This window comes from Sciurus vulgaris (assembly GCF_902686455.1).
Source record: "Sciurus vulgaris genome assembly, chromosome: 3".
Classification (NCBI taxonomy): domain Eukaryota; kingdom Metazoa; phylum Chordata; class Mammalia; order Rodentia; family Sciuridae; genus Sciurus; species Sciurus vulgaris.
Genome location: NC_136463.1, coordinates 66,214,571 through 66,239,985, shown reverse-complemented (window position 1 = coordinate 66,239,985; position 25,415 = coordinate 66,214,571). Strand labels below are relative to the sequence as shown.

The window sequence follows — 25,415 nt, the reverse complement described above, 5'->3', positions numbered from 1 at the left end:
CCAGCAGAATGTTATCTCTTTTTAACATTGAATAATATTCTGTTGTCTGACTATGCCACCTTTTGTTTAAAAACAGAGACATTTTCACATAAGGAAAATGGAGAGAGAAAGGGAGAAAGTGAGAAATCCACTCAGATCTCCATTACATTAATATAAAGGTTCTTCATGCCAGGTACAGTGTCGCATACCTATAGTAATCCCAGAGGCTCAGGCAATGCAAGGCCAGACTCAGAGCAAGTTAGAAAGACCTTATCTCAAATTTTAAAAATGTTTAAAGGACTGGGCCCCAGTACTGCAATAAAAACTATGTGATCATCTTAAAGAACAAAAACAAAACAAAACAAAAAACCCAACCAGGAAGGGCTGAGGATGTAGCTCAGAGGTAAAGCACTGCCTACTGTGTGTGAGACCCGGGGCTTAATATCCAGTGCCATAAAAGAAAAAAAAAATTGTCCTCCCAATTGTTTTGTTTCCATCTCTCTTTTGCTAATATTTATACCCCTATCCTATCATTGAGCAATCCTCTTCTCCAAAAACTGCTCCAAACCACTCTGAGAGTGCCACTTGGCAGAGCATTTTGGTGTCTGGGAAGAGCCAAAAGTTACAGGGAAACAGTTCTGATAAATTTGTTACTCCTATAAAATCACAAGACATTTTATTGCCTGGGTTAGAAACTGGCCCTGAAGTTATTTCACTCATGACCCTCCAAGAGGATTTGGGCCACACATTGAGCACCACTGGGCTAACTATACCACTTCTCAGGGAGAAGGCAACTTTGAAGAGAATAATGGTCATTTGGAAATATTTGGTTTAATATGATTTAAAACAAGGGTACAAAAATCAAATAAAAACAACTCTTAAGCTGAGTGTGGTGGCACATGCCTATAATCCCAGTGGCTCAGGAGGCTGAGGCAGGAGGATCACAAGTTTGAAGTGACCTCAGCAACTTAGCGAGGCCCTGAGCAACTTAGCAAGACCCCGCCTCAAAATAAAAAATAAAAATAGACTGGCGATGTAGCTCAATGGTTAAGCGTCCCTGGGTTCGATCCCTGGTACCAAAAATCAAAACCAAAAACAACAACGACAACAACAATCAACGTTTAGAAGTCTCTCTGCTTTGGGGACCACTTAGGCCATCCCTGGTTAATTGATGCCTCCCTCATGTGCTTGACTGGGTCATAGCCAGCATTTCTCAAAGACCAGAGGACATGAGAGACGGAGGGAAGGCGTTGCTGCGGAAGTGTTCATCACTACCTGTCGTACCACAAGCTCTTCCTGCAGGGTCTGCCTAGTCTCAGTCCCTAGTTTAATCAATGATGATAATGTCTTTTTTTCTTTATGGACCTCTAGGGTCCTTTTACCTTTCATTTCTTTCCACTTTCCTCTAGGACCTTTTTATTCCAAGTCTCTGTCAGCTTCATTCCCTGTCCCACACCCCAAAAGATGGCAGATTCTTTTCAGGGAGAGGAGGGTTCTAGAGGTCACAATGACAACCTCACCAGATCCCTTTTCCTTCCTTCATCATGTGACAGAACCCCTGAAATGAAAGACAGATTTCACCACTTTTCTTCTCTGTGCCTAAATGGAAGGTATTTATTTTCAATGTAACCTTAACAATTGGGTCTTTTCCTTATATCCTGACAGACGCAGAAAGACAGACAGACACTCCCTCTCTGTCCCACTAATTTTAGCCTTTTCTAGGTTCCTCCTTTCTCTTCTGGAGAGGCTGCCCCTCCCTTCCATCAGTGCTCCAGGGGGCTTTTAGTTTTCTCAGCTCCCTATCAATCAAGGGGAGGGGAACCCTCAGTGAGCAACAGCAGCAACCAGCAGCTGCCAGGGCAGTGGGAACTTCATTTCTAGCGCTGACGTTTATAAATGTAGCCCAGAATACCAGTAGGGACTAGAATAAATCAAACAGCTTCTCCAAAGGTCCCCAGAGCTGCTTTAGACTTTCTTCCCATTGGGGGTCACGCGTCTTCTCTGTCTTTGCTGGGCTGGGGGTGGGGAACATGGCTATTTGCAATCTGGAATGAGACACATTCTCACTCCATCTTCACAAAGGAACTGAGCCTGGGACCCAGGACCCAGGATGCTGCAACCAGCCTATCTCCAGATGGGGAAATAGGCTGGGGCATGAAATCTGAATGGGACTCTGGCTCTGTCACTTTTAGCTATCAGTTTCCTTATCTGTGAAATGGGGGTAAAAACACCTGGCTGCCTGTCCTTTTATGGGGCTGCTGAGAAGACTGGACAAGATGCCTGTGAAATAAATAGCTGGAAACCTGTGACAAGCGTGTGTGATATGGCAACAGGTTAGACAGGAGCCATGATGAGGATCTGGGTTATACAGCCCCTTAGTGTGTCCAGAGAGCTTTTTGAGTTGGCTCCAGACAGATCTTCCCCAGCCCATTCCCGGAACCTCAGCTCTCTCCTTTCCTTTGAGAATTCTGGGCAAGAGCCCTGAGAGTCTGTTCCAAACACAGCTGGAATCTTCCCAATGTCTTTTCTAAACCTTCCTGCTCCTCTAAACAGCAAGAAAATAAAGGTGGACAAATCTGAACGGCGGGACTGTGCATGAGTCGGGGGCGGGGAGAGGAGCCAAGATTCTGCCTGGGAGGGGAGCTGGAAAGAAGGCAGCAAGCGGGAAGCCCGTTGGTTCCTACTCACCATGCCACTGAGAACCCAGCACGGGTCCTCTCAAGGTTCTGTAGAGAACCCTGCTCAGTGAGATGAGACGCAGCGTGGGCCCAGCAATCCCACTTCTTTTATACTCTTGAAATTTCCAGGCCTGCTTCTGACCCTTCACCCTTTCTCTAACCCTACTGTGGATTCTGGTTCTATCCAACCCAGCAGATGGCTGTGGTTGAGATCTTAGGTGCGGGCAGGATACTGACAAAGCCCAGAACCCATCCCTGAGTCCCATCAGGACTGCAATGATCTGTACAGCAATTTCTTCTAAACCGTTTTCTATATGTAACAAGATTCCACCCAGCTTCACTCCCCAGAGGCAACTAGCATTGCCAGTTTCTTGTTATCCTTATGGGGGGGAACCCCAAAAACGTGATTTTCTTTACATATTTGCTCAACGTTTTATTTAAAGAGGTTAGGCACCACAAAAAGGAAGGATGAACAGTGGACCATGCTTCTATGTTATTCAGCTCCAGTGGGTAATTGTGTATTCTGTTCTTAAAAAAAAAAAGTGCTGTGTAGTAGGCAGGACCCATTGTCAACTGAAGGCAGTTAACTTTGTGTCTGTGGGGGGGGGGGGGCAGAGTCTATACCTGTACCTTATCAAAATAGTCCTCCTTTTAAACAAATACAGAGATCCCTAAACAGCAAAATTGTCTTTTTGCTTGGCAGGCATGGTGGCGAACGTCTGTAATCCCAGCCACTCAGGAGGTTGAGGCAGGAGGATTGCAAGTTTGAGACCAGCCTCTGCAATTTAGCAAGGCCCTGATCAACTTAGTGAGGCCCTGTCTCAAAATAAGAAATTAAAAGGACTGGGGATGTAGCTGAGATTTAAAGCACCCCTGGGTTCAATCCCCAGTCCCCAGACCCCCACAGCATACCCTTTTTACCTATTTCAATTTATAATGATGATTTAGGGTCCCATGTATACTGGCCCCTCAGCCAAACTTTAGCTGGCTCTCACCCAAATCTGGCTCTCAGTGATGGCCATTATTATGAGAATTCCACTTTTGCTACCTTCTGAGGGAGGCAGCCAGCCTCGCTGATGATGGCCATGTCTTTTTTTCTCTCTTGGTATCAGGGGAGGAAGAGACTGACAGCATGTGATTATAAATGGAAATCATATTGGAGGGCTATGTATTCTGGATATTAATAAGTGAACTGCAACTAAGTTTGGAAGCCTGGGCAAGGCAACCTGAGTTATTTGGACTAACTAAAAACAACTGAAAATGCTACATCAAATATAGAAAACATTTTCAAAACCCCAAAGAGTTAATGAAATAGTAAGACATTAACAGATCCAAGAGAGAACCAGATGGTTGAAACCACACTTTCCTTAAAAAGCACCTGTCAATCCTAGCAAATCTGAATTTTCACTTTAATGGCCTGATAGTGCAAGGTGGATAGAAACCCAAACGGAGCCGGTGTGGTGGCACATACCTGTAACCCCAGTTACTCCAGAGGCTGAGGCAGGAGGTCAGCTTGCAAGTCTGAGGTCAGCTTGGATAATTTAGCAAACAAAACAAAATTAAAAGGGTTGGGATGAGCCAGGAGCAGGGGCACATGCCTGTAATCCTGGAGACTTGGGAGGCTGAAGCAGAAGAATCACAGTTTCAAGGTCAACCTCAACAACTTACCAGGCACCAGACCCTGTTTCAAAATGAAAAATAAAAAGCACTGGGGATGTGATGCCCCTGGGTTCAATCCCCAGTGTGGGGGGGAAAAATCAAGCCCAGTGCCTACACATGGCGTAGAATTTCAAAGAAGATTCTTCCCTCAGTATGCTGAGACCCGCGCTCCCAAGGGCTGCCCAATCAGGGAAAGGTGGACTGAAGTAAATCAGACTTGTTCACATTGCCTGAATGATTCAGGGAATCTCGGACTGAGAATTTGATATGGAAAGTTCTGAACTGGGGCTGATGCTGTAGCTCAGTGGCAGAGAACTTGCCTAGCATGTATGATGCTCAGCATCACATAAAAAAATAAACAAAATAAAACAAAGCCATTTTGTGCATATTACAACTACAAAAAAATTTTTTTTTTTTAAAAGAAAATTCTGGACTGTTGGTGCCCCTGGCACCAAGCAGAAGTAAACACAATACTCTCTGGAGGAAGGCCCCTTCAAACTCCAATTATTCCCTATGATGCTCTGCTTCTGTGACCCCCATGCCTGGCAGTGTGGCAGGGAGAGCTGAGCTCCCATATATGCTTACATTCCCAATAAACAGCAACATCAGCAGGTCAGGCTGCAGAGGTGTGGAAGTGGGGAAACTGTATCTACTTGAAAAGTGGAGAATTTGAGAAAGCAAAATCCCTTGAGTTAATCTTCCTGCATGCTACTGAATTTTGGTGGTCATTTGTCACCTGTCAAACCAGCTCAACCCATGCATAAGCTATTTTACTTTCCCTGCCCCTTTCCCCAACTCTCCACCTCGAAGCATCATGGTGTCAGGCTATGAAACCTGAGAAAGACATGAAAGGGCATCTCTCCAGTGCACAGGGAGGGAGGCTGCTGACAGGTACAGATCTAATCTTCATTCCGGACATACCCTCACCTCCACAGAGGACAAGGGGGACACAAACTCTCAGCCTTCTTAGACTTGTCATTTCCTCCAGTGCTCACTGAACTCTAATGAAGCTTTCTTCAAAAACCTAGGGGTAAGCCTGGTGCCATGGAACATGCCTAAAGACCAGTGACTCAGGAGGCTGAGGCAGGAGGATTGCAAGTTCAAGGCCAGCCTCAGCAACTTAGTGAGACTGTCTCAAAATTAAAAAAATAAAAATAAAAAGGGCTGCGGATATGGCTTAGTAGCTAAACCCCTCTGGGTTCAATGCCCAGTACCAAAACACAAGCAAACAAACAAACAAACCAACAACAACAACAAAAAAACACCCAGTGGTAGAAATATACCACTGGGACACACAGCTGTGTAGAGACACTTGCTTATTTCAGAGCACCCCAGTTAGATGGTGTGCAGATGTGCACATTTTTGCATAAGGCTGGGATAGAAAGACCTGGAGATAAGATTAAGAATATTCAGGGCTGGGGAGATAGCTCAGTTGGTAGAGTGCTTGCCTTGCATGCACAAGACCCTGTGTTCAATCCCTAGCACCTACAAAACAAACAAACAAAAAAACAAAAACAAACAAACAAAAAACATTCAATATGCATCTTCAGGGGATTTCTTCCCTCCAAACAAATGAAAATCCTTCCTCATAATTTTTGGTACATTTCCTTTTGCCCCAGTGAACTCTGAGAGAACTCTTTGTAGGTGCACCCTCAACCCTTCAGGCTAAAAGATGATTTAATATTTTCTCAGAGGTTTCAGTCCCAGTTCCCAGGATTTTAATTTTTCTTCTTTCCCTGGAACCTGCCTTGCAGTTGCACTCTTATATTTTGAGGGAGCAGAGTTGACCCTACTATCTGCCATTTAACAAATGATAAAAATCAGGTGCAGCAGAAAACAGAAGCCAGGGTTTCAGGGGATTCCAACCCCATCACTGTCCTGCGCAGCTCACAGAGGGTACTATTGCCCACCTTTGATGAACTTTGCTGGGTCAGCACAGAACAGGCCTCTCTCTCTCCCTGAATACCCAGTGCCAGGTGGTAGACAGCCATGTGAACCCAGGGCACCTATGATAGCCATAGAGCCCGGTCACGCATCATAAACATGTATGGGTGCCTTCTCTGTGCCATGCAATTCCATGTGGCCCTCAGGAAGAATGTGCCAGCTCCACATGACTGATGTGGATTGCCAAGATAAAGGCAATGAAAACATAAAGTTGTTATATAGTATACTGCTTTTGAGATTTTTTTTTTAAAGGGTATACTGTACAAGCATGTTTGTACACCCATAGAGCGTCTCTGAAAAGACACAAAAGGAAATAGCAACAGTGTTGCATCTGAGGGGAGCACTAAGCCTCTGTGGATAGGGTGGAAAAGAGACTTCCTTTCCATGGTGTTCTCTTTTGTACATTTTATTGTTGTTCCATGTGTATGCATTACCTATGAAAAATGACAACAAAAAGAAGACTCCCTCCCTTTAAGAGGCTTAGGAGAAAGACAGACATGCAAACAATTACAATACAATATGCGCATTGTTATCACTGAGACTCCTCCAGCAAGGTGGGAAGGGAGTACAGGAGAGGGGCTCTCTATGTGGGCTTGGGATTGCTGGTTTGGGGATGCCTGGGAGTTTGGAATAATTGTGGTGAGTGCTGGAACCCTTCTCAGCTCAGTGTTGCAGGGCACCTAGTGAGAAGGGGCAGGCTATGGAGCTGCCAGAGCAGGTGGAGGCTAGAATGTGAACCACCTTGTGCGCCTAGCTACGGAGTTCACATTTTTATCTTAATAGGTAATGAGGAGCTATGGAAGGATTTTCAGCAGGGAGTGACCTGTTCAGTTTGCCCTTTAGAGAGATGTCTCTGGCAGGAACATGGAGGGTGGATTGAGAGGGCAAGGATGGGGTGGGGGAGATGTCTTATGAGGTTAATGCAATCCTCCAAGTGAGCCAAAGTGAATGGATGACCAGAGGCAAAAGGGCAGGGTGGGGGACGCGGGAGAGGGCGAGAGGGAATTCAACCCGAGGCAGGAAATGGGTCAGTGCTCCTATATGGGGACTGTGCACAAAGCCCACTCTTCGTTTCTTCCCGCTGGCATCCTCCACACATTCAGAGCCCCAGACACCCCCAGCAGCTGGCAGGATGGGTCTGGAGGGGCTCTTCCCCATCTGCCAGCCTGCCTCCTTGCCCCAGGCTCCAGCTCCTTGGCAAAGTGGGGCAAGGAAAACGGAATAGAAGCCTCTCCCTTGCCATTCAACTCCTAGGTCTCTCTTATTTATTCCACGCTCTCTCCGTTCGGTCCTCTCATTATTTCTGAGCTGTACAGCTTGCTGCTTCCCTGGCTCGGTTCTCCCACCCCTGTCTGCAAAGTGTCAATCAAGCCATCGGATGAGCAGCTCAGCTTCACATCCTCAGCGTCTCTGCCCCAGGACACGAGCGGCAGTTGCTGACACACACAAGCAGCAAGGTGTAGGGCTGCTGGCTCTCCCTTTAATAGTCTTCCCATGCAGAATGGGTGTTAAAATGGAATTTGAGGGGTTCGCTTCTTTCTGCCTGCTCCTGTCAGGACATCCACAAGGACGGGCAACCCTGAGAGAAGGGGAAGCCTTCAGAAGTCGATTTGCTTTTCATTTCAAGGTTGGGCCGTGGCCAGTGTCTGCTTTCGGAGGAGCTGTTTGAAATTCTTAACGAGAAGCAGAATGCTCGAGTCCAGGAATTCAGGGCAGGCTTGTGAAGTAGGGATGGGAAATGGAATTGTCATTTTATCTCTGAAGGGATATTATATTAAACAGGGGCGGTGGAGGGAAGAAACAGAGCGCTTTGCAGCTTCCCTGGAGGATCTAGGACAGAACAATAAGTGTCAGGGGCAGCAGGAAGAAGTGAGATGGGAACAAAGAAAGAACTTCCCCAGGCCCTGGAAACGGGTGACCAGGGAGATTTGAAGCATGTGCTTCCCCGGGGGAATTTTTCTCCTTTTACAAACTGTGAATGGAAGCACCATTTTTATAGAATAGGAAACTAACGAGCATTAAGCTCAATGACCTCGCCAGAATCCATTTAGATCTTTGATAACACACACAGCACACATGGTTGCGATTAGTGAGTGTGTCTCTTTGTGTTCTGTGTCTCTCAGTCTCTTTTCATATATGTATTTCCACAAAGCACCAGTCCTCACACCTGTATTAGGAACAGCTACATAGTATTCCATTGTGTCAACATGCCAGACTTTGTTCAGTTTATCCCTGTCATTGGACTGTTTCCAGTTTTTTGTTTTTGTTTTTTTTTTTTCTATTAGAAAAGCAAAGATATGCGTGTCTTTATACAAATGCCCTCTCTCCCTTTGGGGGACAATTCCTCAAGTAGAATTTCTAGGTCAGATGCTTGAACCATTTTACCCTTATTATTGTGCTTTGCTCTAGTTCCTGCCACAAGACCCAGGCAATCTGAATGACCATCCTACTCTCTCTGTCTGTATAGCATGGACAAAGTCAGATTATGTCATTTTTATTTATTTTTGTTTATTTAATAGGCACATGATAGTACCTTGAAATTATTTAATTCCCATTTATTTCATTGCTAGTGAGACTGGGCACACTTCCATGTAAGGATTTATTGTCTGCTTTTCCTTCTGTGTAAACTGTTCATCTCCTCTGACATCTTATCAGGAGAAATCCGGGGGCTGATCTTATATTTCTATCAAGACTTTACATACATACCGTGGTATATTTTTCTTGGTTATATCTGCTATTTTTTACTCTAAGGAGCTGTCCAATCGTGAGGTAGATGCTATCCTGTCCCATGTGGGGTGGGGGTGATGTGAAGTTGAGATGACCTTTATAGACTTTAGATTGATTTTTTTATTAGAAAAAAAATAAACTAGTCAGCTGACAACCTCTTCCTGGGTTTCTCCTTTCCTAGGAAAGGAAGGGCTGGGCTGAGAGGACAGCTTGTTGCTAAGGCTACTCTAGGGGATTCTTTGTGGAATGAGAAGTGTTGCTGGGGGCCTCAGTGGACCACTGTGCTGAGACTGGTCAGCTCCCTGTAGTCATATGGGCTTCCTGGATAACTATTTTCTCCCACTCACCATATGGCCATGAGAAAAATGGTAAAATAGCGAAATCAGAATCATTACTCCAAGTTCTGACTAATCTTCAGTACAGCATCGTGGTAAAAGGAACAGGTTCTGGAGCAGACAGAACTAAGGTCACAGCTCAGCGTCTATGTATGCCACGTGAGTGGCTTTGGACAAAATATCACCTAAGTCCTACTATCTTTGATTGTTAAGTGGTGTTTCAGTGATGGCTGTGTTAAACCCCTCCCCCCCTCCATGGGGCTATAGCTCAGTTGGTAGAGTGCTTGCCTTGCAAGCAAAAGGCCCTGGGTTCAATCCCCAGTGCTGAAAAAAAACAAAAAAACACCCCCAGAAAGAACTTAGTGATTGAAAACAACCACCATTTTATTCTACCACACCATTTTGTGGGTCAGGTATTCCAGGGAGGCTTGACTGAGCGCTTCCTCTGTACCACATGATATTGACTGGGTCACTCAGTGGTATTTAGCTGGCGGCTGGGCTAGCTTAGGAAGTCCAAATGGCTTCCTCTTATGTCTGGCTTTCTATGTCTGGGGCCTCTTCACCTGGTCTCTCCCACGGGGTGGCTTCTAACATGGCAGCTCAGAACTCCAAGACAAAAAGAGGAAGCTGCCAATATCTGAAGGGCTAGGCCAGAAAGAGTCACAGTATGGCTCCCACCATGTTCTATTGACCAAGGAGTCACAGAGAATGTGAGGGGAGGAGTGGGGATGAACTTGGGGCCATCTGTAATCTGCTAAAAGTGGAGATAAAAATACTTACTCCTAGAACTGTGAGGATTCAATGAGATAATGCATTCAGAGGCAGATTTACCATGAAGTAAAGGAATCCCAGGGTTCCTTAGTTGAATGGTCTCTTCCCAGTCTGGGCACCTAATTTTGTATTCATAGTTATTCATTTCCTCTTTCTTTCTCCTTCCTCTCTCTCTCTCTCTCTCTCTCTCTCTCTCTCTCTCTCTCTCTCTCTCTCTCTCTTTCTCTCTCTCTCTCTCTCTCTAGCTGGGGATTGAACCTTAGACCTTGAACATATGCTATACCACTGAGATGTCACACCCCCAGTCCCCTTTTACTATTTCTTAAAGAGGACCTGTCACTGTAGAAGAGATGTCTCTGAAGAAGGGTCTGAGGGGTTCCCAGAGAAAAGAGGGAGCTTGACTCAGGACTAATGGGGTTCTTGGAAAATCTGAAGGAAAAGAATTTCAGCATGGGGCAGTCAAAGGCAAAGACAGAGGCTTAAATATATTTAGGGAGAATGAGGGCAATCCCAAGAGAGACACATGCTTATAGGGTTAAGTAAGGAAAGATATTCAAAGGAGAATGCAAGGCCACCTGCAATCCCAGCAGCTCAGGAGGCTGAGGCAGAAGGATCACAGGTTCAAATACAGCCTCAGGAATTTAGCAAGAGCATTTCTAAATAAAAAATTTAAAAAGGGCTGTGGATGTAGCTCAGTGGTTAAGTGCCCTGGGTTCAATCCCTGGTACTAAAAAAAAAAAGAGAGAGAAAGAGAGAGAATGCAGGCCATCTATACAACAACCCATTGGTCTGGAGTGTTAATATTTATAGAAGGCCTGTGCTAGGGGCGGGACTAGAGGTGGAGCCAGGGTGGAGTTATGCAATTTCATGCCAATTTTCCCTGTGAGTGGGTATCGCCGGGCATGGGTCAAGGGCACAATTGTTCATGGGTGCTTTTTGCATTTCAGTGGTTCATGGATATTTCCTGAATTTCAGTGGTTTATGGGCATTTCCTTTGAGACTCAGTATTTCTCCCTTTTTTTCCAAATTCCTATTTCAGAATTCCAAATTGTGTAAGAATCAGGACCTACAAATCCTGGCTCTGTCCTGATGCCTGTGACAGTACTTACTTAGCCCACTGCCCGGCACAGGGATTCTCCATACAGACCCCTCTATGTGCTAGGTCAGTGACAGGTTCCCTTTCTGTGCCTGAGAAGCAGGTTCCTCCTCTCACTCTGTCCTCTTTCCACTTTTTCAGGACCATTTATTCTCCTATTTTCAAAATGAAAGTAAAACCTGCTGAGAATAATTTCATAATCACAAAACTGCCCTCCCAATTGGCCCCTGCTTCTACCCCCTGACCTCACCACCTATCAGGGAGGTGGGCCTTACCCTGGGCATCCTGCCAAGTTCTTAGCTGGCCCTGCAGAATTTCTAAAGGAAATCAAGCTGGGGAGAGGAAAGCCAGCAGGGGGAGGCAGCATTCCCGGTGCCCAGCTTGGTCTAGGAGGCATTGAAATTCCAGGGCCGAAGTCCTGAGACAAAGATCATAATGAGACAGGAAGGTGGCATAGGAAGGAGCCCATTTGCATGACAATAATTGAGCCAAGAATAGAAAGCTAGAGGGATGCAAGGGTGAGGCTGGCAGCTGAGCTGGGCTAAACCTCACAAATCAGACTACCCAGTTCTGCTCTGCAAGGGAGGCAGAGGCTGAGCCCTGTGCCAGGCTTTGTGGGAAGGAGGAGTAAGGAGCTGGACACAGCCCCAGGGGATTGTGGGAACACTGGCCACACTGGACTTTGCCCTCGTTCTCCTCCTGCAGCCTGATTCTGACTTTGTTTGCCTTCTCCTTCGTGGGCTCTGTGGCCGTAGGGCTAAGTGGGCATCATGGCTGCTCAGAAAGATCTCTGCGATGCCATTGTGATCGGCGCGGGTGTCCAGGGCTGCTTTACTGCATACCACCTGGCCAAACATGGGAAAAGAGTCCTCCTGCTGGAGCAGGTACTGTGATGTGTCCTTTCTGCCCTTCTGACCTTAAGGACTGGGCCTCTCTCCTCCCCTACGGAGGGCTCCCCAGAGCTAAGAGGTTATGGATGAGGCCAAAGGGCCCGAAACATCACAAATTCTGTGCAGTTTGTAGTTGAGAAGCTAATACTATTAACTATGACAATTCAAAGTTCCACTGCCCCCAAACCCACGCAGGGCTTCTAGGCACATTTCCTCCTTTCACTGCCTCTCGATTCCTACCCATGACTGAGAAGTATCCCAGGCTGTGTTCTTTTTATTCTTGTTACCCTGTCTCTTCTGTGCCCAGATGGTTGATCCAACCCAGAAAAATAATCAATTCCATTCTGGGTAACCTTAAGTAAAGATAATTTTGCCTAGGGGCAAGGGTTGATGTTTTAATCTAAGAGGTAGGATTGTTTCCTGCATTTTATCAACCTCTTATCCCAAAACCCAGCAGAAGCTCTATTTATTCTGCCACCTCTGAGTAATAGTGAGATAGGAATTTGGGGATACAGAGAAAGAAAGACGTACTGAGTCTCAGAAGAGAAACTCCTTGAATCGTTGGAATGTAGGAAATGCCCATGAACTTTTGAAATGCAAAGCAGACAACTTGTGAGCAACCCAGCCCCTGCCCTTGGCTCATGCTTGCAAGAAGTAACATAGAGGGGCAAGGTGCAAGTGCTAGAAAAGCTGGCACAAAGTGGTTGTGGTGGCATACAGCTGGAATCCCAGATACTTGGGAGACTGAGGTAGGAGGATTGCAAATTTGAGGTCAGCTTCAGCAATTTAGCAAGACCCTGTCTCAAAATGAAAAATAAAGAGGATTGGGGATGTAGCTGGATGGTAGAATGCCCCTGGGTTCAATCCCGAGTACTGAAAATTGAGAGAGAAAGAGAGAAAGAGAGAGAGAGAGAGAGAGAGAGGGAGAGAGAGAGAGAGAGAGAGAGAGAGAGAGAGAGAGAGAGGAGAGGGAGGGAGGGAGAGAGAGAGAGAGAGAGAGAGAGAGAGAGAGAGAGAGAGAGAGAGAGAGAGAGGAGTTAAAACTGGCATGAAATTGTGTAACTGCCCTGCTGACTCTACTTCTAGTTCAGCCCCTAGCTACTGTTCCTTTATAAATATTAACAGACTAAGAGGTTGCTGTCTCTCCCTCTGGAGATGGCCCATATTCTCCCTTGAATGTATATTCCTTGCTTTACCCCATAAGACCTCTTTCTCTTGAGATGGCCCATGTTCTCCCTTGAATGTGTATCTCCTTCCTAAATAAATCTGTGTCTCTAACTGGGACATGCTGAAATTCTCCATTATGTATGCCAAGGATCTCACTTGTCCTGAGTGGAGTTCCCCCTTCTCGGGAAATACTCTGGTGAAGGTAACAGCTTGATGCACAGGAAGTAAGACTAGGATCTTATTTTTCCTTAAAGGAAAGGTGACCCTATGCAGTGCCGTCCACAGTAACCACTGCATATGTGGGTGTGCAGGCCCACCTCGCAAAGGGCTCTGTCTCAGTGGATTCTCCCTTGCCATTCTGCCTCCAGCTCTCCAGGCTGGTTATGGTTTACTTTTCTTGGTAATGAGCTAAGGAGTTAGAATCTGCATCTCTCTATTAGTTTGCTCATAGCCCAAGGGATTCCTGGTTCATCCTCTCAGGAAACTCTCATCTTTTGCTGAATCCCAGGATAGTTCTCCTATACTGAGTGACTTGAAGCACAGAGAAATAGTATTGTTTCCCTTGTCCTTAAAATGAGGGAGCTAGAAAATAATAATCTGGAAGGCTCTTTCTAATTCTGCTTCTTTGTGAGTCCAAGTGAGGTGAGATTGTAGCAGGACAACTGAAGACCAGCTAACAAAGGAATTTATGGGATGTGAATGATGTTTGCAATAAGAAAGATGAGGTTAGTGCTACTGAAGAACTTCTACCTTAATCACCAGGGCAGTAGATTTCCAGCGACTTGGGAGGCTGAGGCAGGAAGATTATGAGTTCAAAGCCAGTCTCAACCATTTAGCAAGGCTCTAAGCAACTTAGCGAGACCCTGTCTCAAAATAAAATATAAAAAAAGATGGGGTGTAGCTCAGTGGTAGAACACTTGCCTAGCATATGTGAGGCACTGAGAGAGAGAGAGAGAGAGAGAGAGAGAGAGAGAGAGAGAGAGAGAGAGATTTTATTTATGTATTTATTTATTTATTTATTTTGGTACTGGGGATTGAGCCCAGGGGCACTTAACCACTAAGCCACATCTCCAGCTCTTTTTTGTGTTTTATTTAGAGACAGGATCTTCCTGAATTGGGACCTTGCTAAGTTGCTCATCTTCCTGCCTCAGTGTCCTGAGCCACTGGGATTACAGGTGTACGCCACCATGCCCGGTTGAGAGAGAATTTGAAAAGATTGTATAAAAATATTTGAAAAATAGTGGCTCTTGTTTGACAGCACAGGATGAGATGGGCTCTAAAGAAGAGTGTAAGGCGGGTCAATGGCTTCCCTTTCTTTTTCTCCTCTTCCAGTTCTTTCTTCCGCACTCCCGAGGAAGCTCCCATGGACAGAGTAGAATAATCCGAAAGGCCTATGCTGAAGACTTTTACACCCAGATGATGGATGAAGCCTACCAGATATGGGCCCAGCTGGAGCAGGAGGCTGGAACCCCATTGCACAGGTGGGTAGGGGAGGAATTTCTTGAATGAAGGTGCCCCACACCAGGATGTGCTTTTACCCTCTGAAAAGGAAGGGCATGAACACTCGAAATGCAAAGGGTAAGACCCAAGATGCAGGTGCCAGTCACCTGGAAGAATGCGGTGCACTGTTATTATCACCCCACAGGTCCAACTGACTCCTGCCAAATTCTGAGTTCTAGGACTGGGTTAGACCTTGGGTCCAAAGCCAGCAGAGGTTGAATTAGGAAAACTGCTGGAGAAACACAGTGGGCAGATACCCAGAGTTGGGCAGGCCTGCCTGGCACCTGCTGGAGTTTGTATTTACACTTCTATGAAGTTCTCTTGTAGGGTCATGGTTCAAGTAGAAGCTGAGGCTGCTTTCTTGATCTTTTTTTTTTTTTTGGTATCCAGGGATTTTGGGATCGAACTCAGGGGCACTTACCCAATGAACCACATCCCCAGCCCTTTTTATATTTTATTTAGAGACAGAGTCTTGCTAAGTTGTTTGGAGCCTCACTAAGTTGCTGAGGCTGGTTTTGAACTTTTGATCCTCCTGTTTCAGCCTCCTGAGCCTCTGGGATTATAGGTGTGTGCCACCACTCTGGCTCTTGATGTTTTATATGCCCACTGGTATCCTAACTTTTTATGCTGGATCCTCAACCTCCCATCAACACCCTATAAACTCATTTCATTCTCTCTTAATATCACCTCCCATAGGAACAAAATGGGGTGCTCCTCAGGTCCGAACGCTTGGCAGGAGTGGGCCTTGAAGCTATTTCTCTGTTGCTCGCATGGCTCTCTCTAACCCTTAAGACCCCTCCCTCACTGACCTTTCTCGAACTGTCCTGGGGGAGAAAGCAGAAAATCTGTGATGCAGTGGGAACTCTGACTACCCGCTGCCTCCCCTCTGGCCTCCTCTGTGATTCTCAGCCGAACTTGCTTTACATAACCCTGGCTCTACCCTAGGGTGGCAGTTATTTTAATGGCCAGGAACCAAGAGGTTACTGTTCTGTTGCAAAAACACCATTAACTTAAGAATGAAGTGAAATCCATTATGCAAATACAGCCAGGGCAACTAATTAAAGATTTATTCAGAGGCAGCTAATGCACCCAGCACCCAAATAAAAGAGCATGTCTTGCTGAGGGGTGACCTGGCAAAGGGACCCTTCCCTGGCAGTCATCTGTGAATATTGCTGAGTGTCTTGTGCTAGGAGAAGTGCCTGAGGCCTTGGAGGGTACGATTCTTCCCAGCGGAGCGCCAAGGGATGTCTGGCAAATGTCTGGCATCTTTCAGAGGGAGACAATTTCGGAGCATGATGGCTTGGGTTTGACTTTGTTGTGCTCTAGGTCTTACCATCTATGTGATCTTGGAAAAGTTTCTTCACATCTATTTTCTCAGGAAACTTTGTGAAGATTAAATGACACTTTTGTGGAGTTTCCTAGCAACTTTCAATAACTGGTGGTCCTTTCTACCTATTCTGGGTCAACCATATTCTGGGACCATTGTGCAAAGGAGGAAGAAAGATGGGAGGAGTCAGACTCAGTGGCACACACCTATAATCCCAGCTACTCAGGAGGCTGAGGCAGGAGGATTGCAAACTCTGAGGCCAGCCTTGGCAATTTAGGCCCTGTCTTAAAATAGAAACGACGACAACAACAAAATAGAAGGGCTCATTGGTAGAACCCTTGACTAGCATGCATGAAGCTCTAGGTTCCACCCCAGCACCTGGCAAAAACCAAAACTAAACACAAAGGAGACAGAAGGGAAGCAGCAATCACAGATGTCACAGGAATGACTGCAGAAGAGAGGGAAAGGGACCCTTGGGTAGGAGATTCTCATAATCTCACAATCCTCTTATTTGGCAGATCAGGAATTTGGAAGGACTTTGGAACCAGTAAGGCCTGGTTCTAAATCTCAGCTCTTATGTATTTACTTAGCTGTGTGATTTGGGAGCAAGTTGTTCAGCTCTGTGAGACTCAGCTTTCTCACCTGTAAAGTGGGGATAATAATATCTATTTCATGGAGCTGTTGTGAGGATAAGTATGTAATGGGTTTAGAACAGTACCCAGAAAATCATCATCTTCACCATTTATTAATTTATAAATTAGGGACTGTTGAGCATCCCTAATCTGAAAATCCAAATTCCCAAATGCTCCAAAATCTGAAATTTTTTGAGCACTAACATGACACTATAAATTGAAAATCTGACACCTGACTTTATATGATGGGTCAGAGTCAAAATGCAGGAGCACTAAAATTAACTTTAGGTTATGTGCATAAGGTGTATATGAAACATAAATGAATTCTGGGTTTGGACTTGGGTCCCATCCCCAAGATATCTCATCATGTTTATGAACTATCCCAAAGTCCAGAAGAATCTGAAACACTTCTGATCCCAAGTATTTTGGTTAAGGAAAACTCACCCTGAATACACAACTCATTTAATTCTCCCTATTATCTTATAAGAGGGTTATTCCTGAGTAGTCAGGGTCTTTCCCCTTTCCAGCATACTGGGGATAGAACCCAGGGGCTATATTCCCACCTTGAACTTGCTGATCCTCCTGCCTCAGTTACTAGTTTTTGTTTGTTTGTTTGAAAAAGAGGTCTGCTATATTGCCCAGGCTGTCCTTGACCTCCTGGGCTCAATCAATCCTCCTGCCTCAACTTTCTGAGTCGCTGGGACTACAGGTACACATTATCATGCCTGGTATAGTAGTCAGGATCTTAATGCATTAATGTAAATCACATAATTACTATACTCAGTCTAGAACAGGGGTCGGCAAACTTTTTCTATAAAGGCCATATAGTAAATATTTTAAGTTTTCAGGCCATATGGTCTCTGTTGCAACTATTTAATTCTGCTGTTACAGTGTGAAAGCAGCACAGACAAGATGTAAATAAATGAACCTGGATGTGTTCCAATAAAACTTTATTTCTGGACACTGAAATTTGAACTTCATATAATTTTCTTGTGTCATGAAATGCTATTCTTTTTTTGATTTTTTAATCGACTATTTAAAAATATAAAAATCATTTTGTCTGTGGGTCAGATGACAACAGCCAGCCAGATTTGATCCCTAGGTTGCAGTTTGTTGGTCCCTGATCTAGAAGATACCACAAAATGATTATGTTATTCGTTCATTTCCCCATCTCCAAATAAGTTCATGACTAAAATCATCCCAGGTCAAAAGACTGCTACCATACTTTTAAAGACAAGAAAATATGATGGCCTGTAACCCCTACCACTTGTGCTGGGGATTGAACCCAGGGGCACTCTACCACTGAGCTACATCCCCAGTCCTTTTTTATTTCTAATTTTGAAACAGGGTCTTGCTAAGTTGCTGAGGCTGGCTTCAATCTTGCAATCTTCCTTGTCTCAACCTCCCAGGTCGCTGGAATTAGAGGCGTGGGTCACAGGGCCTGGTTCACAGCCTGCATTAAAAGACTATTTTGACACCCCACAGATAAATGAAGAGTGATGTGAATGTGCCTTAAAAACCTTTAAAGTGCGATAGCAAGCTAAGTGTTATTATTTTGTTATTATTCTATTAACAAGTCCTTTCTTATGGCTATCCTAATTTACTCAGGCATGCTAAATTTTTTGGTTCTTATCCTCAGAGCAGATATTTCCCATTCTCAGAATGGTATCTGAATATAGCTGTCTACCTTTGGGTTAAATGCCATTCAAATTGCTTTAGCTTTTACTCTTAATTTTGATTTTCTAAGTGATTCATCATCTTTGTGGTTCTTATTTCTCTCCAGATTCTTCTAGAAAAATCAGCACAATAAAACTGATAGAAATAAATGTACTTAATGCCATTTGATGATGATTAAAAAACCAAAAATCTTTAAGACTTGGTAGGTAAGGTGGTTGCCCAATTCTTTTTCTTCTGTTCTGCTGCTTCCTGTGACAGCAGCATACTAAACATGGGTGGGCTCCGAATATTTGCATACATTCTGGGAAGAGACAATGACACATGTGTCAGATCACAAGGTCTGAATCTTTTGTGATGTGTATAGCCAGGATGCTGATCCCAACAGCAAAGCCCAGCTCGTGGACCATCTCTTTCCTGCCCCGCCTTCTCCCTTTGAGTCCTACTATCCAGCTCCTGACCCGAGCTGCCCCTGCTTCGCTGACAATATCAGACAAGATCACAGCCGTAGGCAGTACAGCTGCTGGCAGAACCTGGTGGCCCCCTCCGCAGCTGCTGCTTCCTGTGTCTGCGAAGTGTCTGGCTTGTCAGCCACGTCCCCTCCCTGGAGCAGTCTTTGTTAACCAATTCCACCTCGGCCCACTGAGCGGAAGATGAAACACGGAGAGCTCCTCCAAAACCAACAAAGACAGCAGCCATTACCAAGTCCCTTCCCCAAGGTGACTCTGAGAGCTGGCTTGCCAGGCACTTTTCACCAAGCCAGGAGAACGCTGGCGCTTGGGATGGAAGGTGGTGGATGCAGAGAGAGTTGTCTTCCCCTCCCAGGTTCTCCCAGTTCCATCCTGCACCCTGACCCACTCTAGTAACGGGTGGAAATCCCTGATTTCCAGCTCGGTATATCATAGGCATTAGTAGACCACAGAAGTCAATGAGGCCCTTGGGAGGAATCTTCAATGACCTCTTCCTAATGCTGCATCAAGCTTGGGCTGGGAGGAAGGCTCAGTTCATATCTAATGCTCCCAACACAGCTGATGGGCATTCCGGGAGGTGGGAGCTACAGAATTTCTAGGGTTTCCTGGCAACCTGGGCTGCCTTCAAACCCTCCTTTCCAGGACAGCTCTGGTCAATCATTTCCTGGTCATTTTTACCCCTGAAGATGCCCTTGTCCCTACTCACCTTTTCCTTCCCAAACTTTGTAACCTGGGTCTGAGCAGAAAAAGAGGAGGGGGAAGCCTGGAGCACACGGGTGAGAAATTGATGCAGAACAAGTAGTCTATTTATTGGGATCTAGGAAAAGCCATTAAGAAAATAAGCACTTAAATGATTTTCAATCTGCCCATGGAAGTCATCCGTCTTCATACTGGGGGGTGAGGGGGAGGCCCGTTCTCCCATCCTGGTTTTGATTGACTGATTTCCAATTCTCCGAACATTTCCCATAGGAGCCTCTCACCTATCTCCCATAATGACAGGCCTTTGCATTTCCAGGCAGTGTTTTACATTTATTTCCGATTTGCTCATAATGGTCAAAAATCTCTCTCCAATCCAAGGCATTTCTCCAGCAGCGCACGGTTTCCCTCAGGCCAAATAGCTCAGCTGTGATCCACGGAAAATGAGAATTTCCCAAACGCGTCTTCGGACTAGGGGAGGGTCCGGCATCACAAATTCAGATGGAAAATTTCCCACTGTTAGATCAATATCTGGGCTAAGAAATAAATGCCACAGGGGCAGAGAGCTGGAGCAAAATGATTACAATCGGCACAATTACATTCACCGGTAGAATCAGCTTGCTGATTACTCCTAGGGATGGGGAGCTCCCCCTTCGTCCACCACAGGACAGCTTGGGAATTAGAACATCACTCAGCATTTCATAACTCAACAGATTTGCCTGTTGTCTTGGCATGAGTTCATTTTCTCCATACAGTACATCCCTGTAAGAGTTCTTATTTCAAAGAAAGAAGAAGGAAAGAAGAAGGGAGGGAGGGAAAGAAGGGTGGAAAGAAGAAAAGTAAATTTCAGACTATACGAGAGACCAAAGCTGCTATATGGCAGACAAGGGTTAGAGTATGCTGCTGTGGAGTTTCCAGATCAGAGATCTGATATTATGTCTGCTTAGATGAGGTGTCAGTCAGGTCTTTCTCAGAATTCTACCCAGCCAGGACCCCATCAGGGAAAAGGGGATCAAGAGCATACATCAGGGATTGGGGTTATAGCTCAGTGGTAGAGCATGTGCTTAGCATGTGCACAGACCTGGGTTCAATCCCAGCTCTGCAAAAACAAAACAAAACACAAAACCCACCTGTGTAACATCTTTCCTGCAGTGCTGGGGGTTGAATGCAGGGCCTCACACCTGCTAGGCAAGTGCTCTACCACTGAGCTACACTTCCAACCTCCTGGGTGGCTTCCTAATTATCTTGTTGACCAAAAAGTTTACTATGCAGGTTTCATTACCTGAAAACCAATCTGAAGTCCTTTGGGAGCCACAGAACAGAGGCTGTCTCCTGGCTGGTGGGGTTTCTACAGCGTCTTTCCTCTGCTGAGTTCTGAAGAGGCAGTAGCTGGCGTTGCTATCTCACTAGTGGTGAATGCCGGGTAGGCGGGGGCCATGGCAAATGGATTGGGCACGCTGCGCGGCTCTGTGTACTGACACCGGCCCCCGGGCCCGCTGTGTCCCTACCCCCTCCCAATCTTCTCTTTAATCCCCCCAACCAGATAATGTGGGATTTGGAAGCATGTAATATCCATGAGACTCCATTATAGGCTATTACGAGCTTTATATGCAGAACCTGGGGGATGTACCAGGAAGCTGTTGGTCAGTGTGTTTGGCGAAATTGAGAGGGACCATGGGGAATGGTCCCAAGGGCAGGGGGAACTCTTCCATTATTTAAACAGTACCCCCCCACACACACACACACACCACAAAAGGGAGCTCTAGTTTCTTGTGATGGAGAGGCAGGAAGCATTTAAAGAAAAACTGCTTTCACTCCTTTACAGAGTAAGAAGGATAGAAGGAGGTATAGTGGAAAATAAAATCAGAGAATCATTGAATTTATTGCTGGAGCCCAGAGAGACCATCAACTGGGGGTTTATGCATGAAAGTGCTGTTGGCATTTGGGGTGAGATCTTCTCAAGCATTGCAGATTTAGCATCCTGATCTCTGCCCACTAAACATGTATGGGAACCCCAGATATGTAACAAATGTAAATATGGCCCACACCATTTCCACTTGTCCCTGGGTAGAAGGGGGATATTACCCTGGTGTGGAATCACCAAAGGTCCAACAGGCATGTGTCACAGAGGAGGAATCTGGGCTTAGACATGTCAGTCTCCAGATCAAAGTCATACCAAGGTGACACCACAGTTAGAAGCAGAGTCAGATCTCTCACTGTAGGATCTTTTCCACAAAACAAGCAGACTCTGGAAAGGAACTGAGAGACAGACAGACAAAAATATCACATAAGAAAGGGAAAAGGAGAAGGAACAGCAGGGTCGGGGAGAGACAGAAAAGAGATCAACATAGCCAGTGGTTCAGGGGGTGGGAGGAAGAGGAAGAAATCTTATCAAACTGATTGAACACCTATGGGAGATGAAAAGAGAACTTAAGACTCTCTGCTCTCAAGGGCAGAATGAAGGGACAAGCAAACCAATAGTGAATGCCAATGGCAAACTTGGAATGGGCTAGAAACAAGAACTCTTATGTGACTAAAACTTCTCCTGTTCTCTGAATATGAGGCTGTGACTTCCTTTGACTTGGGACACTTGCTGAAGAATGAAAGTGAAGTTCCCTGAAAGAAATCTTCACCCAAATGGCCTTATCTTTTCTTTAATAGGCAGACTCAACTACTGCTGCTGGGAATGAAGGAGAATCCAGAACTAAAGACAATGCAGACCACTCTGTCTCAGTGGGGAATAGAACACCAGAATCTTTCATCTGGAGAACTAAAGCAACGTTTCCCAAATATTCAGTTCACCAGGGGAGAAGTAGGGCTCTTGGACAAGTCTGGAGGCATCCTCTATGCTGACAAGGCCCTCAGGGTCCTCCAGGTGACAATGTGCAGCATAGGGACAATTCAACTTCCTGCTCTGGGCATCCTGGGTCCCAACCATCCAGTTTCAGACCCCCTTCTGGGTGAGGGCCTTTGCCCTGCTGTCTTTGATCTTGACTTTGGGGGCAGGCTTTGTCCACCTGGGAGAGGAGGACTAGATTCTGCACCCTCTTGGTTGCCCTAACTGAAGGGCTCTTTGTTCACTAGGGTGAGCCACATACACAACTAATTCACCTTTCCCTGCTCTGTCTTGTCAGGAAGCAATTCGCCAGCTAGGAGGCACAGTGCGTGACGGGGAGAAGGTGACAGAGATAAGACCTGGGCTACCAGTCGTGGTGAAAACCACTTCTGGGAGCTACCAAGCCAAGAACTTGATCATTACTGCAGGTCCTTGGACCAACCGGCTCCTCCGTCCCCTGGGAATTGAGTTACCTCTCCAGGTAGGGGAAACTGGAAGACTGAGAGTCAGTGCTTAAGACTTGAACTGGACTTGTAGCTCAGTGGTAGAGTGTTTGCCTAGCATGGGCAAGGACCTGGGTTTAATTCTCCAGGACTGAGAAAAAATGGATAAGACAAAGACAGATGTATGAAAGGGTGTAGAACCCCAGAAGAGACTGCTCTCACTGACTACAGTGTTCCATGACTTTCTGCCTTTATCACCCTCTTCTTCCCTGATCTCAAGACTCTGCGGATCAATGTGTGTTACTGGCGAGAGAAGGTTCCTGGGAGCTACAGCGTGTCCAAAGCCTTTCCATGCTTCCTCAGCCTGGACCTGGCTCCCCACCACATCTATGGGCTGCCTGCGGGGGAGTATCCAGGGCTGATGAAGGTGAGCAGAGAGGTTGAGAAGACTGCTAGGTATCCATGCAGGTCTGGGGCAGCTGCTGTCCCCAGGTCCCAGTGGACAGCAGCCGGAGTCTACCTCACTACTCTTTGCTGTTTACAGCCTGAGACCCTCAGCTGCCCAGAGACCCAAGCTAAGGGAGCTTTTTCTTTGCAATTATAGGGTGGGTGCAGGGATAGACACCAGGCAACCTCCTGTGGCAACGGTGTGTGTCATGACTAGGGGAGGCTGGGATGATGGATGGGGATATCCTGTGTCCACGCCTGCCCCTTGCTGGTTGGTGCATGTTTTGGAAGGCCAGCATCACTGCCCACACTGCTCTGATGGGGGCCAGGTCTGCTATCACCATGGAAACAGTGTGGACCCTGAGGAGCGGGACTGCCCCACAGCCTCCTCAGATATCCAAGATGTCCAAATCCTGTGCCGCTTTGTCAGAGACCACTTACCTGACCTGAGGCCTGAGCCCGACATTGTGGAGCATTGCATGTACACGGTAAGTGGGCTGGTGGTCTCGCCAGGCCTGTTCTGGCTCTGGAGAACAGGGGAAGGAGACAGATAGACCTTGTGCTGGCCAGGCCTGACTGCATTTGATCCTTGATGCAGTGCTTCAAACAAGAGAGCAAATTTCTGTGAGTTGGTTCACCTCCACAAGAGAGGGGCCTGTGAGGGTTCACTTGTATTCTTTTTCATTAGGCAACTAGTTTATGCCTGGCAGTTCTTCATTATATTTCCCAGAAGAGTTCTAAAAGATTTTTGTGGCAAGATGCTCCAGTTGAACAGGCCTTAAGGGACAGAGAAAAGAGACAGATGTCACTAGGGCCTGAGGCATCTTGGCTAAAGTTAGTTTACAAAGATAATCTGAGCACCTACTGTGTTCATAGCTCAATAGGAGGGGAGAGACAGATGGATGAATGAGGAAGACTGGCACACCCAGAGTGGGTTCTGGCACACAGGAAGCATGCCCGTGCCCCAGCTCGTTCTTTCTGGAAAGAGATCCAGCCCAGGACCTTCCTGTCTGAGCCTGTATTTTCTCCTGCCCATCTTCAAAAGACACAGGTGTGTTGTTTCTTTCTAGAACACCCCTGATGAGAATTTTATTCTTGATCGCCACCCGAAGTATGACAACATTGTCATTGGTGCTGGATTCTCTGGTGAGCGTCGGGGATGAGGGGACATCTTCAAGCTGAACCTAGCTCAGTGCCAGGAACAATGATATTTTCCACACTCCTAGCTGCCTGCACAGGGACAAAGCCTGGACATTGCATGTATAAGGAGGCTGGGTAGAAGGGGTGTCCATGGGGGAAGGTGATTTCTGGCTTTGGAATGAGACCATGAGGAAAGGTAGCCCTCTCTGGGTAAATAGGGAACACCTCCAGAGCCCATACTCTAGGTCCTGAGGATGCTTGATAATCTGCTCTCCTTCTTCTAGGGCATGGATTCAAGCTGTCCCCTGTTGTGGGGAAGATTCTATACGAATTAAGCATGAAATTAATACCATCCTATGATCTGACACCTTTTCGAATCAGCCGCTTCTCTGGCCTGGGCAAGGCCCATATTTGACCCCCCCGACCACCAGCTCCTTTCTGTGCACAGGAGCCCTCTGCTGGGGAGGGGTTCTCAGATGGAACAGCCCTGGGATGTCATTCCTAACTCCTACTTCTCTTGAAATCCCTGCAAACACCAAGTAATTGAGTCTCTTTCCCTGGTCAGCTCCCCAATTTCAATGACCTTCTTTCTCCTGGAAAGCAATCAGATGTTCCATCACCTCAGAGTAGCAAGGACCTTTGAGATGGATCTTTCAACAGGGAAGTGACACGGGAACTAGCTCAGCAGACCAGAGCAGTTGTTAAAATTCTCTTCACTGGAACATTCGATGAACTCTGGGTGGATTCGACTAACTCTCCCAGGGGAGAGTAAATAAAATGAATTCTTTTTTTGTTTGTTTGTTTTTTGGTGGTGCTGGGGATTGAACCCAGGGCCTTGTGCTTGCAAAGCAAGCACTCTACCAACTGAGCTATCTCCTCAGCCCCCCCAAAATGAATTCTTATAGATCACTAATGCCCTTGGGGTTCCCTTTCCTAAAACTAGAGTCATCCTCCATCACAAATTCCCATAAAACCTCACCCTAGCTGCACAATAAATGTTTGCT

The 25,415-nt window shown here is 46.1% G+C and overlaps 1 protein-coding gene and 1 long non-coding RNA gene across 2 annotated transcripts in view; both read left to right on the top strand.

Annotated features, from left to right (window-relative positions):
* Positions 1-25,415, top strand: part of LOC306656133 — a 324,085-nt gene that overhangs the window by 225,224 nt on the left and 73,446 nt on the right. The gene's annotated exons all lie outside the window — the stretch shown is intronic.
* PIPOX (pipecolic acid and sarcosine oxidase) lies at positions 11,875-25,192 on the top strand. Its single transcript, XM_079130921.1, has 8 exons — positions 11,875-12,073; positions 14,579-14,727; positions 22,207-22,420; positions 22,680-22,862; positions 23,105-23,251; positions 23,601-23,759; positions 24,342-24,417; positions 24,696-25,192. Exons 1-8 carry the CDS (start codon positions 11,960-11,962, stop codon positions 24,824-24,826), a joined length of 1,173 nt encoding a protein of 390 aa, XP_078987047.1. The 5' UTR covers positions 11,875-11,959; the 3' UTR covers positions 24,827-25,192.